The 17928-nt window shown below is 39.3% G+C and overlaps 2 protein-coding genes and 1 long non-coding RNA gene across 5 annotated transcripts; 1 reads left to right on the forward strand and 2 right to left on the reverse strand.

The window, feature by feature from the left end:
* Positions 1-421: 421 nt before the first annotated feature.
* On the forward strand, positions 422-2399 carry LOC306840239. Its single transcript, XR_013781300.1, has 2 exons — positions 422-1465; positions 1652-2399. It is a non-coding gene; the product is annotated as an uncharacterized lncRNA (long non-coding RNA).
* Positions 2111-9327, reverse strand: slc25a37 (solute carrier family 25 member 37). Its single transcript, XM_079369379.1, has 4 exons — positions 8995-9327; positions 5021-5249; positions 4635-4691; positions 2111-3836 (listed from the first exon to the last, which is right to left on the reverse strand). Exons 1-4 carry the CDS (start codon positions 9187-9189, stop codon positions 3307-3309), a joined length of 1011 nt encoding a protein of 336 aa, XP_079225505.1. The 5' UTR covers positions 9190-9327; the 3' UTR covers positions 2111-3306.
* Positions 9328-11754: 2427 nt separating this feature from the next.
* Positions 11755-17828, reverse strand: entpd4 (ectonucleoside triphosphate diphosphohydrolase 4). Of its 3 annotated transcripts, none has more exons than XM_079349956.1 (13): positions 17662-17828; positions 17228-17341; positions 16936-17133; positions 16637-16842; positions 16326-16476; positions 16115-16218; positions 15742-15801; positions 15338-15468; positions 14586-14752; positions 14165-14489; positions 13934-14019; positions 13656-13817; positions 11755-12958 (listed from the first exon to the last, which is right to left on the reverse strand). In XM_079349956.1, the coding sequence occupies exons 2-13, from the start codon at positions 17233-17235 to the stop codon at positions 12724-12726; spliced, it is 1833 nt and encodes a 610-aa protein (XP_079206082.1). In that variant the 5' UTR covers positions 17236-17341; positions 17662-17828; the 3' UTR covers positions 11755-12723. The 3 variants fall into 3 exon arrangements, with proteins under 3 accessions (XP_079206082.1, XP_079206081.1, XP_079206080.1); XM_079349955.1 differs by having other exon boundaries at positions 15314-15468; positions 17666-17827; XM_079349954.1 differs by having other exon boundaries at positions 15314-15468; positions 17662-17827.
* Between the last annotated feature and the right edge of the window lie 100 nt (positions 17829-17928).

Consider the following 17928-nt stretch of genomic DNA (forward strand, 5'->3'; position numbering starts at 1 on the left):
TTTAATACAATAACATGTATTTCAGGGCCCTTAAATAAAGTGATGCTGGTGCAGTTAATTTTGTGTTAATTGCAGAGATACTGGACGTGAAAAACATGAGATGGATTCCATAAGAGCATAAGCAGAATAAAAAAAAAAAAAGGTGTTGGCAGAGTGATTAAAACTGGAAGTTCAAGGTTGTTGGTTCATACTGTGAAATGGTTAGAATAAGAGCTGAGAGGTAAACAGTGTCAACCTCTGTCCTTTAAACAATACTATACTGCCCTCTTCTGGAACTAAAGAGTTCCTGCAGGATAAAAGTTTTAAAGAATTGTTTCTCACAAATCTCAACATAACTATTTTATCCTTCCCTTTAACTTGATTAAGTTATGAAGATAGACATTAGTCTTTAGACATTAAGCTTTGTAAAGTGTACCCCACATATGCTTTTTGGTGCTTAGGGAACTTATAAACTCAAAGCAAACTATCGTCTATTCGTCTTTGAAGGTCATCCAGTCTAATAATATTTAGCATACAATTCAATGTAACTCTGTCTGTTTTGTCTAATTTCTTGTTTGGCTGGGAAACATTTACTTTAGTCATTTTCTGATTAAAGCTTCACTGACTGAAACTACTGGTGGCTGTGCTTACTGCGGCAAGTATAAAAACAACTTACATAATAATGATTCTGATGAAGACAGGACATAAGTTTAAATAGATATGTATATTGATTTAGATCACAATGAAACACAAAAAACAAAGCATGCCTCACTTGCATGTTTATTTCGGCTCCAGTGTTACAAACTGTAGCAGCATTATTACAATCATTTCATATTTGCATGGTCAAACTTCCAAGCATTCCTGTTGTGGAGATGGCAAAACAATCATACCAACTTCCACCTCCATCACTTGTGCGTACATAGCATTTAAATATTTACATCATGGATAACTTCACAAATATAATAATAGGAGCTCTGTCTCCTTCAAAATGTCAGAATCTATTACAAACACTACTATGACACAGTTTGAGAATTTCAATTCACTATCCTCGATGAACACCTCAACAGAGTATTGGAGATAGGCCAGCAGAGTGAGTGAAAGCACAACTCTGGTGGATTTATGTTAATGATCCGAACACAATGAAGGCAATAAACAAACCTGACTTGTTAGGTTTTGATAAATAATTGTATACGTCTATGGAATTCAGGCTGTTTCTCCATCTACATTCTTTAAAAAAACACTTCCACTAGTCTTGGGATATTCAATTAATTTAAATAGTCTAACCACCTTGGTCAATAAATTCAAAATCGGGCTACGTTATTTCGTAATTCAATTCACTTAAAGTTATTTCTATTCATATCTGCCTCCAATATTGCCACAGTTGCAGTATCTTGGAGATGTGATACCATAATCAATTAGTTTCAAAGGAATCACCAGGTTTCATTTAAGTAATCAATAAATGAAAACAAAGCAGAGCTGGCAGAACGTGTGATGTCAGACCAAGCTAGCAACATAACAGCAGTCAGTGTTTCTCCAACAATGCTATTCATATTTTCTTCTAATCGCTCATGTACTGGAGGGAAACTCTGTCCTAGTAAAGTTAGGGTCAGAATGGAATTGTTTTTTTTGTTTTCTTTTATATTCAATTCCGTCAAATACTTGAGTGAGGGAGCAGAGATTGTGCAGACACCATCCAGCCTGGAGAGCCATATTCAAGATGCAGAACAGGTTAGTGAATTAAAAAAGCACACACATTGGAGCAAAATGTCAAATGACAGCTTGCAAGTTAGCAAGTAACAGGCATCATAAAAGCAGGTTAAATGATAGCTCTATAGTACAGGATGCATGTCTTTGGTATATTAACAACGACTCTTCAGCGCAGGCAAATGTTTCTAAACGGTTTGTGAGAGGGATGGAATCTGATGAACTCTCAACTCCACCAAAGGAAATATTTAAAAAAAACCTCCAAAATTAAAAGCAAATAAATGTGGCTGCTTGTTAGATTACATCAATATTTGGAGGAATGTCTTGATTACTGAATGGAAAATAGAATTGAGGCGTCAGAGAGCAGATCACACAGGAAATATGGAACTACAACATGACGAGAAAAAAAAAACATAAAAAGCAAAGCCCACTTACAAGATGATTTAATCTTGTGGTTAAAGCAAAAAGTATTTTTCTTTTTTTTTTTTTTAAAGTTATGATTCCACATTTTTGATCACAGAAAGTATACTCATACACTTCTACTCTGAAAATATCATATATACAATCTTTGACTTTCAGGTCACAATATGACACATGAATGAACCAGGCCACTCAAAAGCTAAGATAAGGCCGTTTTCTCAAGTAACCGCCGTTTTTTTGATCCACCTTTGGATCTGCATCATGAAGTCTTATAAAATATATATTCTTTTTTTTTTTTTTAATAATCAATACATAAACAAGCTGCCAACCTTCTGTGACAGGTATGATTCTTTAAATAAGAATATTGTTGTGCGTGATTCAGAAACAGTGGTAGGGCTGCGTTTCACAAGGTAAATAATGCGGCCTCTACTGCCAGCACATCTTCATACCAGACGTGACATCTTCAGAGGAAATGGTGCTTTCAACATAAAGTATAAGAAAAAATAAAATAGAGCTGCAGCTGATTTTTTTCTTTAACATTTAGTGCAGAGTATTTTAAAACAGAACTCAGCAAAATGAGCTCAGTTTCGACAGATGCGACCAGTTACAACCAAAAGAACAGAGAATATTGCGCTCAAAACGATTTCCGTGTGAAACGAGAACGGAAGAGGAAATAAATGTGGAAAAATTACAAGCAGTGTTTAATATTTACGAGGCACTTGGAAGGAGCAACTGTTCCAGTAGCCGCGGAGTGAATGAACGGAATGTGTTGTAATGCGTTCTCTTATAAATACTCAAGCAAATAAAATAAACAGCACTGTGGGTCTTCCGCATCCATAAAATGCAAGCCTTGCAAAAGCTAACAAAAATAAATAAAAAGTTCCAATATTAAGAACTATAAACATCATTCAAGACCACTTCATTAGGTTGGAAAACAGATGAAAGAGTTTGGAGAGTTGATGTGTTTGTGGAGTGAAGGAGGAGGAAAAGTATGACCATTTCATCCTTTAACTGTCATCTAAAAGAGAAGTAGTATCTGTTGCATTCCCTGTGTGCAACTTCATCTTAACACACAGACTTAAGAAGGAGAACAATAAGGAGTGCCATTGTTTGCTGTTCTCCACCATGACAACTTCCTTGTTAGACATGGTCACTTCCTCTTCTGGTCTATTCTAGGTGTGCTTTTCTCCAGCACACGTTCCATTACACCTGTCTAGGTCCTGCTTCTGATTCCAGGTGCTGTTTTGTCAGGAAGTACTTGAAGAACTCGTACACCGACCAGGCGATGGCAGTGGAAGGCATCTGGTAAATAATCCGAGCCTGAACCCCTTTAAAGAAGGCGGCAAGACCACCAAGGCGGTACACAGTCCGGAAGGCGTTGATCATTCCTGATAAGTGTCCGCTGATGTTCACGGAGCTGAGCGCTACATTTTCCTGTGTGTTGAGCAGAGTTTTACAAACGTCAAGGGGAGTGGTAATTGCTGCAGAAATTGCGCCCGCGGCCGCTCCCGATACGATGTGGCTGCCAGGATGGTAATGTCTGTGTGGGTTAAGCTGTTCCTGCATCAGCTCATAAGTGATGAAGTGAACAGCCTGGAAAGGGATGTTCATGGCCAGCTGTGTGCTGTAGCTGCGATAGAAAGCTCCAACACCTTCGGTGCGGGTTACGGTCTGAATGCAGTCCATAAGTCCTCGATACGGAGAGTTGTACATCTGCATCCTCTGTTTTATCACTGAGGGAGAGAAAAAGAAAAAAAAAAAAGATTTGTGTTTAAATGCTTATCACGTACATTTTCCATGACCTGATCAGCTGTTAAATCACAACACACTCTCGTGACAGACCAAAGTCTGTGTGAATTGGGGAGTCGGAAAAAGAGCACGCAAATGTGGCATTTTGATGACATGATACAATACAACCCACCAACAATTAGCACATAACTCAAAGATGAAGAAGGTAGCAGCTGATCTACAGCATATACGTTACTGTGATGGTGAAGGATACAGTGATGGTGAAGGAATTCATTAAAACTTACTGTTGTCAAGAAAAGCAATACTACTGCTGGACATGCATGCTATATGTCAGAATAGAAACCTATGCTGTTATGTCTTTGTATTTTTTTGTCCCCCTTATTTAATTAATGTAAACTTGCTCATAGCCGTTATTTTTTTCTTTTTTGCTATTGATGCGGTTTATATTCCCTGTTTCTTGGAGCTGTTGTGACACCCAAATTTCCCCCATTGGGGGATCAATAAAGATTATCCTTATCCTTATGTGACACCTCCTCTGCTCATGGAGTGTCAACATACAATCTGAGTAACTATAGTTTTAAGTGGAATCACTGATTTAAAACAGCAGTCTCATTTTTAAAGCTCTTATGTGTCTAGTTTTCGTCTACGTTGATGATCCTCTTTGAACAAAGTGGTACCCTTTAACTCTCTTCAAAAAAAATAAAAAAAAATCTTTTAGAGAGTAACTTCAAGCTAATCCTGTTAAGTGTGAGAAAAACCTGTCTATGTATGTTTTGTTTTACCTTCAGCTGGGTTCATGACGGCATCATGGAGAACAGTTGCCACACTACCTGCCACACCTGTTAGAGCATAAAAGAACGGGTCAGGGCGAAATAAATTGACTGTGTTAAAAGGAATTCAAATATCAAATTCATCTGCCAAACTTTTGTTTCGGTCAGGTTGAATTCAGTTTCTTTTCCGGTAATTAAATGCCAAAAACCCCCTTGTGTTTGTATCTTCGCATCCCAGATTTAGACTTTCCATGTTTGGAAAATGGCGTTGTTTGCCACTGTAAACAGGACATGACATTCAAAATACTTATCCAAACTACACTGCTTGGGGTCATGGTTTTTGGCTTAGCTTAAAAGCAGTAAGTAGGACAACAAAGTGAGACACGGGAACCTTTTACCATTGGCTAAATGACTGTTGCCTCCGTTCTGAATGACGTCGCTCAGTGAGCGTTTGACCCGCTCATAGCATGCAAAGTAAAGAGCGTGAGCTGGTCCTGCTCCCATCATGGTGATGTTGAGTCCCCTGAGTGGCCTGAAGACCCCCTCTGTGTGGACGATCCTTTTCAGAGCCGAATACACGCTCCTGTACCGTGCATTCGGGTCCGGCTGCAGGCTCTGCATCCTTGTCTAAAAACATTTAAAAAAAACAAAGACGAATATTTAGATCCGTTTGTTATTTGTTCCAATATGGTTGGATGTGATAACAGTTGGAGAACCCCGACACGTGACTCTCAGCTGCTTTAAAAGTGGGCACCTGGTGTCAATAGCGATTCTGAATGTATTGTTCTCCGTCACATTGTTCTGACAGTAAGTGTTATTGGCAGCAGTGAGGTCCTGACTGAGTGATGCATGTCTCTCCCATAGCTGGTGTGCGAGGCTGTGGCAGTCTCTTTGTTTAACTCCACCATGCCAAGTTATCCACACACCACAAAGCATGTTTTTATTTGTGAAGAGATCTGGGGCTGCTTCAGGAGATAGGCCCAGTCTATCTCCCTCAGCATGTTCCCATGCGCTTCCTTCCTTAGGCTTAACAATAAAATATCACTTACATTTCCGTTTGGTACAGATTTGGGAGCTTGGGGCACACACGATTTAAGTTTTTGTGGCAGACTTTATTCACTGTGAATCACATTGTTTAAGTGAAGACAAGACAAGTGATTTCCTTCAGTCAGACTATGAAGAAAAGACAAAAGAGTTTAACTACTTTTTTTTTTTTTTAAAGATTTGTTTTTGGCTTTTCATGCCTTTATTATAGATGGAGGAAGGTGGATAGAGTCGGAAGGGGGGAGAGAGTGGGGAGAGACATGCGGGAGATGGGCCACAGGCCGGACGCGAACCCGGGCCGCCCGCGCGCGAGGACTGAGCCTCAATACGTGGGGTCGCGTGCACTGCCGCTGCGCTACCGGCGACCCCAAGAGTTTAACTACTTTTAACATCAGTTTGTTCTGAAAAAAAAAAAAAATTAGAGAATAGATTTTTATTTATTTATTTTTTAAAGGTAACACAAAGCAAACTCCTGAAAGTGTAAGCTATAGGATTTTACATTTTTTAAGTAACACTTGAGACCCAACAAAACATCTTAAGGAATTAAAAGCTTTTTACTCAAAGTTTAGCCACAACAAAATTAAATTACCTTTCTGGAAAAGACCATATTGCTAAATCATATTTAATGGTTAACATCCAAAGCTTGGTGGATGTAAAGGAAAGATTGTAGTTACTGATTTAAACAGCACACACAGCTGTTGGTTTGGTATTTCTACTGATCTGACGAGGGGTTTCTTGCATCGATTCTGAACTTCAGACAATAATGACAAGTTGGTTTGAGAAGACTTTTAAATTAGTGTCATTTATATCTCTTAACACTGATATTGCTTTCATCTCAAAAAACATTTATTTTGGCCATATAAAATGGGGACCCCACAGGTAAACTGCTGTGACGTGTGGTATGCAACTGATGACTGCTTGTGTCGAGAAATATCACGAAATTGAAAAAATATTGATAGTAATCTTTCTTTTTTTTTTTTTATTGTATAATTTATGATGAGGACTTGGCAAAAAGAGAAATGCCATTAAAATGTTGAAATAGTCAAAATGCTAAGCTGACAACATTATGAAGAAGAAACATGGGGCCAAACTATGGCTAGATGTTTCAGGATTAAATACAACAGGCCATTATGTCCAATCACCATTCGTTTCATAACAGAATGTTTTAAGTTAGGTTACGATCTTCAAGCACCAAATCAAACAGAGAGTTTTCTGTGACATCGACGGTCTACCGTTGGCTACAAATCCATTAAAGCAACAATATCTACTCCACTACGCGTCATGTCTTTTGTAATCACGTGAAGCATCTCAGTTCTGTAGCTGTGGCAGTTCACTAATCAACACAGCAGAAGAACAACTGCAGAAACACACCCATAACTGTGTGAGGCTGATTCCAAACGTGTGTAACACCGATAAGATTCGCCACCTAACATCGGTCTCCTCCCTAACTTAGAAATACAGTCAACCAACAAGTTATAAAACTCAACACAAGAAGTCCTCTTCTATGGAAAAAAAATGCACAGGATTGTGTTTGACATTTGTAAGAATTTCCATGTAGAAAAAGTCAGTCATCAGTTAAAAAGGTCTGTCATTTCAAAACGAGTTTGTTGTCACGTCCAGACACAAACGGATCGCACTGAATGGAGAAAGCTTGTGAAAAGTAAGAAATTCTCAAGAGGAAATGACAACAGTGCTTTGTGTAACAAAGGCACACGTGTCAGTTCTGAAAGATGATTAAGCGACTATGACACTGAAGCAAACATGATAAGACCGCTTTTTTGTTGCAGTGTGAAATGGAGTGGTCAGTGCCACGTTAAGCTTTTTGAGAAGCGAAATTCACCAAAAAGTATGACATTGTAAGGAAACAATAGCTGAGCAGAAGAGGAGGATTGAAGGGGCAAAGTTCACAACCACACCAACAGTTAGTAATTCATTCTGCATTGCAAATATAACTTGTAGAAGTTTAAAGATGTGCCAATCATTCAATTCACTTTTAACTTCAACAACAGATTTGAAGAACACGTGTTGTTATTTGTGCATTTATTTATTTATTTGCCAGACAGCAGTCATGCAAAGTGCTGCAGTCAGGTGAGGCCTCTCTGTCTGAACTCATGTGATCCCCACTTAGTGTTTGTATTACAAAGGCTGGTCCACCAATTGAACCTTAATATGACTGTATGAATGACATTAAACCACTTGATCCTTCGCTTGTTCAGTCATCCAGAACGCTTACAAAGATTTGTAAGCGTTCGGCCTATTTTATGCAACTCAATGTGCCAATCTCTTTTTAAAGGGGAAGTTTTAGTCGCAACATCAGAACAGACTTTTTTTTTTTTTTTTTTTAAATGTATCCAAGTTCAAACATTTTTCTCAGGATTTGGGAATTTAACAAGCTTAAGGGTATTACTTTTTGTTTACTACTGTACCACCTCCAGAACATGAAGGAACCAGGTAACATGTAGAGAAAGAAGGTGTTCCTCAAACAAATTTAACCTTCATCATTTCATTCATTTTTCTGTTTGCTAGTCCTAGTTTGCATTTTATCACCCATTACTTTGATTACAACAATAACACAGTTAAGTGTGAAGTAAAGTGCCTTGTAACCTCGGCTGGTTAAAGTAATACTTAAGATAAAATAACTTTCATGAATTTAATTGTTTTTAAAAAAGCGAGAGGCATCATGTAATATTTAACAACATGGTAAAAAAATGATCGTTCACCTTTTCGAGTGACGTCATGTTTTGATACTATGTCTTGACATGAATGACATAATTTACACTCAAGCCAGTTACTTGACCTTCACTTACCCTACATCAGTCTTAATAACTCATTGTGTTCACTTGTGTGTAGGAAGGAAGACGCTTTGACTGACGGGGAAGATAAACTGTGATTTACAGGAAATAACGAGCTCGTTATAAAAATGAAAAACACTTTATTTCCTCCACCTTCAGCTTGTTCAAATGTCACCTAGGTTAAATATAAGGTTACACTGTGTGTTCACTCAGGGGGCTACGTTAGCAAATGTATTGGGTAAGAAGCGAGGAGCAGTAAAACTGTACTGAACACAGTTTATATTTTATATAAATACTTGCATGTTAGCCTGATGAACTAGTTTGTTCAGTCTACTTGAAGGAGGGAGGCTCTCGGGCAGAAACAGAGCTAACACTGAGGCTAACTAAGGATGGGCAGCTCCAACATTTTGCAGCTAACGTGGGTTAGCAGGCGATAGCGGGCTGTCTCTCTGCGGTGCTTTTGAAGCTTGTAAGTAAATCAGCAACAATGACAAAACAAGTGCGAGTCGCTGCTAGGCTGCCTCTGTGTACGTTACCTTGACAGAGTCCACGGGGTACATCACCGTGTGCTCCAGTATGCCAGCCACCGCTCCTGCTGTCATGTGGGTCGTCACTGAGACATGAGGTGGCAAGCTCTCGTAGTCCCCGACACCATCGAAAGGTTCATCGTCTCTGCTTTCAATCTGCGACATCTCCAGTGCGACAACAACAGGCTCCGAGCTCAACTCCATGCGTGGTGAGCTCTCCCTGATGCTCCTCTGTGCAAGATAACATTAACAGAGAGAGGTGTACGCGGCGTGGACATCCACAACACCATCATATACTACTCAGTGGAGTTCCAGAGCCTGTGTGACGTGAACACATGGGGCGTGGTTTAGGGAGAACATGGACCAATCACTTTCAAACAGTTTTCAAATGGGCGGGCTCCTGGTTCGGCTCGTCCAATGAAAAGTTTTCATGCATATTTCTCTGACACTTCTTAGCCAGCCGCTGTAAACCACCGGTGACTGTGAGTTTTGAATGGGTTTGACTGAACTGAGAATGTTTGATTAGATAAGTAAGTTTGGTCTCAACTGTCCTGTTTCATAACTAAGAATTAGCTGAAGCTAGAATTATGGCGAAATGTTTGTAATTCATGGAAAATGCCCCCCACCTTCTTTACAATATGTTGGACCATTATCCGTAGAGCACATGTGCACCAGACTCATTCAGCCTCATTGTGCAAGAGAAGGGCTACTGAAAATCTTTCAGACCCCCCCCCCCCCCCCCCCACATACTGCCAATCCGGAACCAATAGGTTAGACTAATTATCATTCTGTAACCAATAACTCTTTTCTATGATGCCAGGGTACTTAATATGTGTGTGTATGATCTGTATCACCATCGGTTGGGCTATATATTATGTGAAATTCCCCTTTTTAATTAAACTTAAATTATAACCTGCCATTATAATTTCATAAATTTTATAAGGAAAATGCATAGCTTCATATTGTAGGCACAATGATACAACGATAATTATTAGTATAATGATAGGCTATAGTGACATGTGCATAAGGATAAACTTTATTGGGAAATGTGGTTGTTACAGCAGCTCTAATAAAACAGGATATATAAACAGCATCAATAGCAACAAAAAGTTTAAACAAAGAAGAAAGAAAAGAAAAGGCAAATATGAGCTCATTTAAATTAATTTAATAAAGGGAAATTTAAGATACATCCAACGTATTTTTTATTTTATTTTATTTTTTGCTTTTATTGGTCAGACAGAACAGTGGACAAAGATCAGGGAGAGAGAGTGGGATTGACAGGAACATAGGTTGGATTCAAACCCAGGGCGCTGGAGGCGCACTAACCTCTGGCCACCAGCGGCACCCTCGAACTTAATATTCAGGAGCACAGAGCCAATAATAGGTAAATAGCCTATTAATTTTAGGTACCACAAGTCACTATGCAGGATGAACTTTATTCCTGAGGTTTAGGCTATACAACAACATATTGGCAAATAATATATGCCTGGTTTGTTGTGCACTTGCATGTTAGCATCCATTTAACCCGGCATCATTATGTCATTTTCTAACTCATACTTTTGCATCATCTTTGTTCTGTGCAGCACATTACCGAAGTGATCACGTTCATTAGTTTCAGATCCTGAATAAGAAGAATTCAATTACAGTCACACGTTCAGACGTGTATAAGACAACACTACCAAAGTAGTTTGAATTCTTTACTTCCTTCATTTTAATTATTCATCAGTTGTTTTTGGCTGTTCCATCTCGTCTCCAGTTGCGGGCCTGAAGTTTATGTTTCACAGTGATATCCTCCTGGATGCCTGCTTGTGTTAAACTGAACATGCTAAAGATTCAGCGATTTATTCATGAATGCACCTACCTTTTCTATAGAAACATACAAAAGTGTAGTTTCCAATGGTTTGAATATCTGGATAATTAGATAAAATCTATCGGTTAATCACATTATTCAACTAAAATAAAACGATCCACGTGTCAACCACCATTAGCTGAAAGCCAATCTGTGGCCGTAAAGCTCACAGTAGTGTCTCTGTAGGCGTGTCAGGCAACAAGTGTGACTCAGCATTTTGGTATCCTGATCATAGAGCCACCATTTAAAGCAAGCTTTCTACAATTTAACCATGTTTGAAGAGAGAAAACGGAATTAACGCTGACTCTTTCCACTTGTAAAAGTACAGTATAAGTATTTTTTTAATAAATCGTTACTTGTTGTATCTTTTTGTTCCCGAAAAACAGAGCTCAAATATGACCTTTGTTGGGTAATAAAAGGTGTTTACAATGAAATATATTCACAATTAAAGGTTATGATATAGGCTAACATGATTAATAAGGTCAATGTAGCAATAGTTAACACAGAGCAAATTAATTAGCCTATATATGAATCGACTCTTGAATTATCTGAATTTGTCTTTATTATACACCTCTTTGTGAAATGGAAGATTTACCTTGGAAGTTTCTACCACAGCTGATTTATTTTGTGCACTTTAAATTGTTTATTTCTCAATTACTCTCTTTGAATTACCCACAGCCTTTTAAATAACTCATGGACATGCTCTGCCCTATGAGGGCTTCTCTCAGGATACCTCTGCACAGCTACAGCAAAACATTGGGATTACACCAATCGATTGATGCTCTAAAGCAGCACTTAAAATTACATCCAATCCTCCACTGAGATCAGTGATTACACTTTCTATAATAGGAAGGGTTGTGATAAAATGTCATTTTCCACTGACCATTGGTTAAAGCTTCATTCAAGAAATGTACACACCATTTTGTTGTCATGAAATGTAGTCAAGAAAGTGTACCGTAAAACCTTTATAGAGAACTTCAATGTGATAACATTTATTTAGAGTTCATCTGTGCAAACAGGTCACACGTAGACATTTCCATATAAATTAAGAGGCATGTTTAGAATGCCCTCACAGCAGTGATATGACAGCTTCTGAAAATGAAGCTCAACATAAATTTATGCAACAGTATCCAACCTCAAAGTTAGACAACCTGACACAAACATTTCAGCAGGGTTTTACAAAGGATTGATGCTCCTGACAAGAGAGCATTTGTGTTTGGAGAATTTCCCAACAGTGACAAGACATGTATTGCACTGATAGAGCCACTTAAGGCTACTTGTCTTGTTGAGGCAAAACAATTTGGGTCAAACACACGCGCACACACAAAAACAATAACCATTCAGGCTGGGAAAAGCTTCCAAACTGCATTTATAAGTGCTCCTTCCACTAATAATTAATCGTATTGCATTTGAGGATTCATCAGAAATGGCAAGTGCTTGTCATTTGACAAAAACAAGGAAAAAGATGTGAAAATACACTTTCAAAAAAGGCATAAATAAAGGCAAATGTCTCATAAATTACCCCGTTGGTACCAAGTATAGACTACACATTTATTTTTGATAGAATTTCAGCGAGCAGACGAAGTAACAATCTGTTTGTCTGTTTAATAAAGACAATAGAAGACACCTAGAGGCATTTGCCACTTGATGTTGAAAAATGGAGTTTCTGGCAAGAACATGTCTTCTAGAAGACATTTTAAAATAAACCAAATAACTTAAACAAAAACGTATATTCTTGGCTCAGGTAAGCCTGATGAAAAATCTTCCTCAGTTGTCCATTTGTCAGTCTTTTGTCCCAAGAAAGAAGTTGTTGTCAGGGCAGTGACCTCAGAGAGAAAACAAGGGGACCACGGGCTCTGCATAGTCACAGACGTTATGCTCTACAAACTTTAGAGGTTGATAGGGAGTGTGGGTGAGCCAATGCCCTCTTCCAACCACGTGACAGCGGAGGGACTGCAGCGCTGAGCTGTGCGCCGATGGATGCGCCGGAGTCGCAGTAAGTACAGCATAATAGACAACAACACAATGAAGAAACAAGCCAGGAACAAGTAGTGGTTGTTGACAAAGGAGAAACTGTGTCGCCAGTGAGAGTGCAATCCCTTCAGACTTTCCTGCTGGATGTCCCTGGAAGAAGCAAGAAGAAAAAAAACAAAAAAAAAACAATTGAATTTTAAGACTTAAGACACAGAGATGTACAGTAATTCTGTTCAAGTCATGTTCATTGTGTGTTAAGATCGAAGGTGATCAGCGTGATGATCTAACGAGTCCTGAATCAAATCCACCAAACTGCAAGCTTACACAGTGTAAGCTGATCAGAAGCGGTTCTTTTGTGTCTTTTCTTTTTTTTTTTGGAAGATTAACGCTACATGTGAGTTTATAATCTGATACGAACAGATTTTTTCAAGATTAGTCCACAAATAAAAAAAAACTGCAGGAGCATGAGATGGAAAGATACTGGTTTTGCAAAATAATGACTTCAATCATTTAAAAGGTTCAGTTTAATTTTGTCCTGGTTTATTAAAGAGCTTTGCAGAGTTTAGATTCGCAGTCCAAACATGTTTAAGAGCAGAGAAATGTCACCGCTTTTAATTACCTACTGTTACTTAATGCAACAGTAAGCTGCCCTCTGTAATAGGAATGTGCCGTGACCAATGGTAGCTCTCTAAACACTGGTCATTCCATAAACAACCATTGGTTTTGAGTCTGTAAAGATCAGCATGTGAGGCTTACAGGTCAACGATAGAAAATATATAACTATCATAACTTAAGGCCCTCATTGGTAGAACATGGCCTAATGGAGGAAAAAAAAAATCTCTCTTACCTCAAAGGCAGAAACCGTGTTCGGTAAAGAATAGCTCCCAGAGTCCACTGGACCTCCTTATCATAGACCAATAGTGCAGTCTTCAGGTTTTTGTAATTGGCGGGGAAAGAGAAGCCCGAGTGCAAAACTTCATACATCCATGCTGATTTGAAACACTGGTACCTGCAGGTGAAAAATCATAAAGCTGATGTTAATATTCCTGTCCATACTAGAAGACATTTTTGTCATGGGTGTGGTCAACTGGTTGGTTAAGCTTTAGATAATCCTGCGTGATTTACTTCAGTCTGTGAAGATCAGCATGTGAGGCGTACAAGCCAGAGGCAAAGCGTTCCCTCAGAGTCCTCCACTGGGTGGCACAGTAACTCTGAAAATGTGAAACCAGAAACATTGGAAGAGTTGTCATTGATAAGACATCAATAAAACAGTTACAGTACACAACATTCAAAGGGAATCTAGGGATGAATTGGATGTGAGCTACTCGTGATTGTTTTTTTTCATATAGTATTTACCTTGGCTGCACGACCATATTTGGAAGAGTTATAATCCCCGCCCATGCGCAGCACGTCCTCTGTGCAGTAGTAGAACTCGGAGAAGCCGTAGAACTGACTGTTGTTGTAGTCTATAGCCGGCTGGTAGATCCCACTGAGGGAGGTTTGGGTCTCATTGGTGCGGTTGAGGAACGGCTGGAGAATCTGTCGACATAGGTCGAAGTCTCCTGTGCCTCGCAGATGGAGCTTCTGTGTGGACGGCCCGATCTCATCCTGCAGGTCTGTGGGGAGACACGGGTCCAGAAGGGGAGACTCCTCTGTCTCTCCAATGTGCTGATCTAAAAGTCTGGAGGAATACAGAACATACAGTTTAACTCACGCAATGAAATCATGTAAATTGGTAGGAATTGTTCATTAAAAAACAAACAAACAAGGGTCTCACTTATTTTTGGTGGCAGTATTTTTGATGAGGTTCTCCTCATATCTCTGGCGTGCTGCATTTCCTCCAAAACCCAGGAAAGTGGACACATAAACACGATAAACATGCTCTGTTCGATGTGCGTCACACCCAAGGTTGAACTCAGCCAGTAAATTCTTTGCAACTTCCTCCTAGGGAGAAAACAAAAATCAGCCAGGGAATAACGCTTTAACACCTTTGTTATATGTACATGCAAATCTGACTTACTGTTTTTAGATGAAAGGTGTGCTCACATGCAAGACATCAAATTCAATCATTACAGCACATATGTGTGATGCCTTTTAAAATGACTGATTTTTCTTATGTAGTGTAATACATTTACATAGCTAAATGTTTAGGCTCTTTAATTCCATGAAGGGTGGAGAAATAATAAAGACGGCAAAAAGGACAAGCACTGTATGTGAAACCTGTTACTCTAACGCATGAGAAACTTCCAGCATTTAACAGTGTTGAGTACTCTCGATTTCAAAATCTAAATATCCTCAGTTTAAAAGTCCTGCTATGGAGTCATGCAGCAGGCTTACAGTATGCCTTCAATAGTGATGAATGGAGAGCAGATCATCTCCATGGCACAAAAATGGTGCATACAGGTTTAACCAGGGAATGACAAAGGTTGGAAGGAGGGAGAAGAACAAAGTGTGAGTGACCAAAACAAAGACAACACAAAAACAGAATTGGTTGTGGATAATAACCTGTTGTGGAGAAGCAAAGCTTACAGTTTTGGGCACTTCGTATGCAATTTGTGTAGAGACCCCGCCCATGTCCAGGACACCGGCAGTCCTTTTCCTCACTAGCGCCTCCTGCTGGTCACTGCCAGGGACATGAACCTCCACGACAGCTTCCCCATCTTGAAAGATTTTATCAGAGAGGTGACAGTGTTAGGCATCAGATGTATCATGTCATAAATCATGTGATTATTACAGAGCTACATTTGTTTTCATGGCACTAAAACAGCCACAAAAATTATCTTTAAAAGACGTCGGTTTTAAAGATAATCTCCTGGAAGGAGATTCTGTGACACAGCATTTTGTGAGAAACAAACTATGGATCATATGAGTAGTTTCATTTGTCATCTAAATGGCACACACCAACATACAGTAGACATTGCTTGAGTACTTACCATTGTGCACATGGTTAAACCTTCCAAGGACAAAGTTTATTCCAATCCATGCATAGACACCTGTATTGAAAGATGGCAGCTTGTTAACTTTATGTAGGCGGTTTTGTTTGTTTGTTTGTTTTTTTACAAGCACTGGTTTCAACCTTGTACTAAGATGTACAATACAATAGAGACTTCAAACCCCTAATTTAGGGAAATCAGAATTGTGTCCCATACTATTTGTTTTGTATGTCAGGAAAATCTCAACAGTAAGGAAGTCAATAATCACAAGTACATCTTACAAAGTAATCGATATTCAATTACGCTGTAACTGAAATATAATTGAGCATGCTCATTTTCAATCCTGTCTATTCTCATTACTCCCTTGATTTACCTTCCTGTTTCCCAGAAATGACTTCCACGTGGGAATCAGAGAAGAGGAAGTTGAAGTGGACAGGGATGTCTGTTCGCAGATCCTCAAGAAGTGCTTCTTGTTGACTAAAGTCAAAGAAAACATCCTCATTAAATCATGAAACATTTTGTATCTGGCACTTCTTGAAGAAGTGTGACATAATTAACAAGATGCTCATATAGCTCAACTGCACCTCTCAGGAAGGATTCTCATTCCAGCTGTGCACAGGATGTACAGTGGTGTTTCTTGGTGCTTATTTTTGGGTATGTGTTGGGCTGCAAAGCTCAACAGTGGGTAGATATAATCACTGGCTTTCTGTGGTGTTTTGGCCAGTTCGGAGATACCTAGAAGAAGAAAAATGACAACCAGCGGTTCACTGTTTTTCAGGTTACCTTATAATGGTTTGAATTCGCATAATATTTAACACATTTACAGGCCGGAAAAAAAGTGCTCTTTGTTAAACACAGTTTTGAGTAACAATTTGAAAAGGACTTTGTACTTTACCAGGTTTAATCTTCATAACCACTGGCTTGCGGTGTTGATCTCTCATTTGCTGAATGTCCAGCAGTTCATGGGGATTACCATTGTGCCTGGGCCAGCAGTACACAAATACCCTTGAGCCACTGCTGCCACAATCAATCACCAGGCCGTAGTTCAGGTTGGGGTTGCTTGTATCTGTTGCATCCACATCAGTTACCCTTGCCAAGTGTCTTTTGGACAACAACAAAAAAAACAGATTAACAAGGTTTGTGTGTGTGTGTTTTTTTGTAGGATAAGTTTTAAAGGGGAAGTTGTTAGTTTACCTGTGGAAGTTGTTTTCCTTTCTGGTAAAGCTTGCAAAACCCTTTCCACTGACTAGCAGCAGGTAGAGGAGTCCTATGAGGCAGAGCACCAGGCCGATGAAGAGCAGCTGTCTGAGCGAGGGGATGAGGAGCCGAGGAAGGACCTGCGATGGCAGGCTGAAATGCCATGAGGCTGGGAAAAGGCATGAAAAGCTGATCCTGTCAAAATGTAAAAAAAAAAAAAAAAAAAGGTGTGCTTAAAAATCAAACAGACAAATCCATCAAGTCTCCCTATAAATGAAAGCAGACCAACCTGCCCATGATGGAGATTGTCTTCAGCTTGTTGGGATATTTCTCAGTCTGCTGAAAGAGGGAGGTTGTGTTCGTTCAATGGCTCCATCCCGTTTTCTTTACTTGTCAACATGAGCTTTGGGACAAAATCAATCAAACATTAAAATTTGCAAGGCCACTTCTGGCCTGTCAAAACGATTAAAACCCGAGGTAGTTTAAGTGCTAAGATCTGAACATACTGGGTGCTCGTCTGGACACTGTTATGGGCAATTTAACTGTATTTGACTTTAAATAAAGTAAAGTTTAGTAATAGACAGTGTCCAGAGGTCTGTGATTAGTGACTGTCGTAACGTTACGTGTTTTACTGCAGCGCTAAAATAGTACAAACCTGACATCATATCACCACCCGGCACTAACAACACAGCATATCAAACATCTTAATGATTTCGTACTTACTTACAAAAAAGTGAAAGTCTCCGGTTTCCTGAAAATAAACACATTTTTTACCATGCCAGATGCTAACCGCTGGCTAATGTTTAGCGGGTTTGGTATGTGGCAGGTCTCCGGATAGTGACGTAGATAGCGACGTGAAGCGGTGCGTTTGATTTGAGTTTCTGCGCGTACCGCTGGAGCTGTACAGGAAACAATGGATAAACGCAAAACCGCCCAACGCCACTCTTCTTCTTTGGCATCTAATAGTTTGTCGCAAACAGCTTTATAGTG

The sequence above is a fragment of the Symphodus melops genome (genome assembly GCF_947650265.1).
Source record: "Symphodus melops genome assembly, chromosome: 1".
NCBI classification, from domain to species: Eukaryota; Metazoa; Chordata; class Actinopteri; order Labriformes; family Labridae; genus Symphodus; species Symphodus melops.

What these genes read in the sequence shown, in the direction of transcription:
- slc25a37 (XM_079369379.1), bottom strand. Translation starts at nt 9,189, where the DNA reads ATGGAGTTGAGCTCGGAGCCTGTTGTTGTCGCACTGGAGATGTCGCAG. An exon ending in ACCCCGTGGACTCTGTCAAG is followed by an intron (nt 5,250 to 8,994) that starts GTAACGTACACA and finishes AAATGTTTTTAG; the next exon opens with ACAAGGATGCAGAGCCTGCA. An exon ending in CGTCATGAACCCAGCTGAAG is followed by an intron (nt 3,837 to 4,634) that starts GTAAAACAAAAC and finishes TCTCTCCCTCAG; the next exon opens with TGATAAAACAGAGGATGCAG.
- entpd4 (XM_079349955.1), bottom strand. An exon ending in GGTTATGAAGATTAAACCTG is followed by an intron (nt 16,477 to 16,636) that starts GTAAAGTACAAA and finishes TTCTTCTTCTAG; the next exon opens with GTATCTCCGAACTGGCCAAA. An exon ending in GCTTTGCTTCTCCACAACAG is followed by an intron (nt 14,753 to 15,313) that starts GTTATTATCCAC and finishes TTTTCTCCCTAG; the next exon opens with GAGGAAGTTGCAAAGAATTT.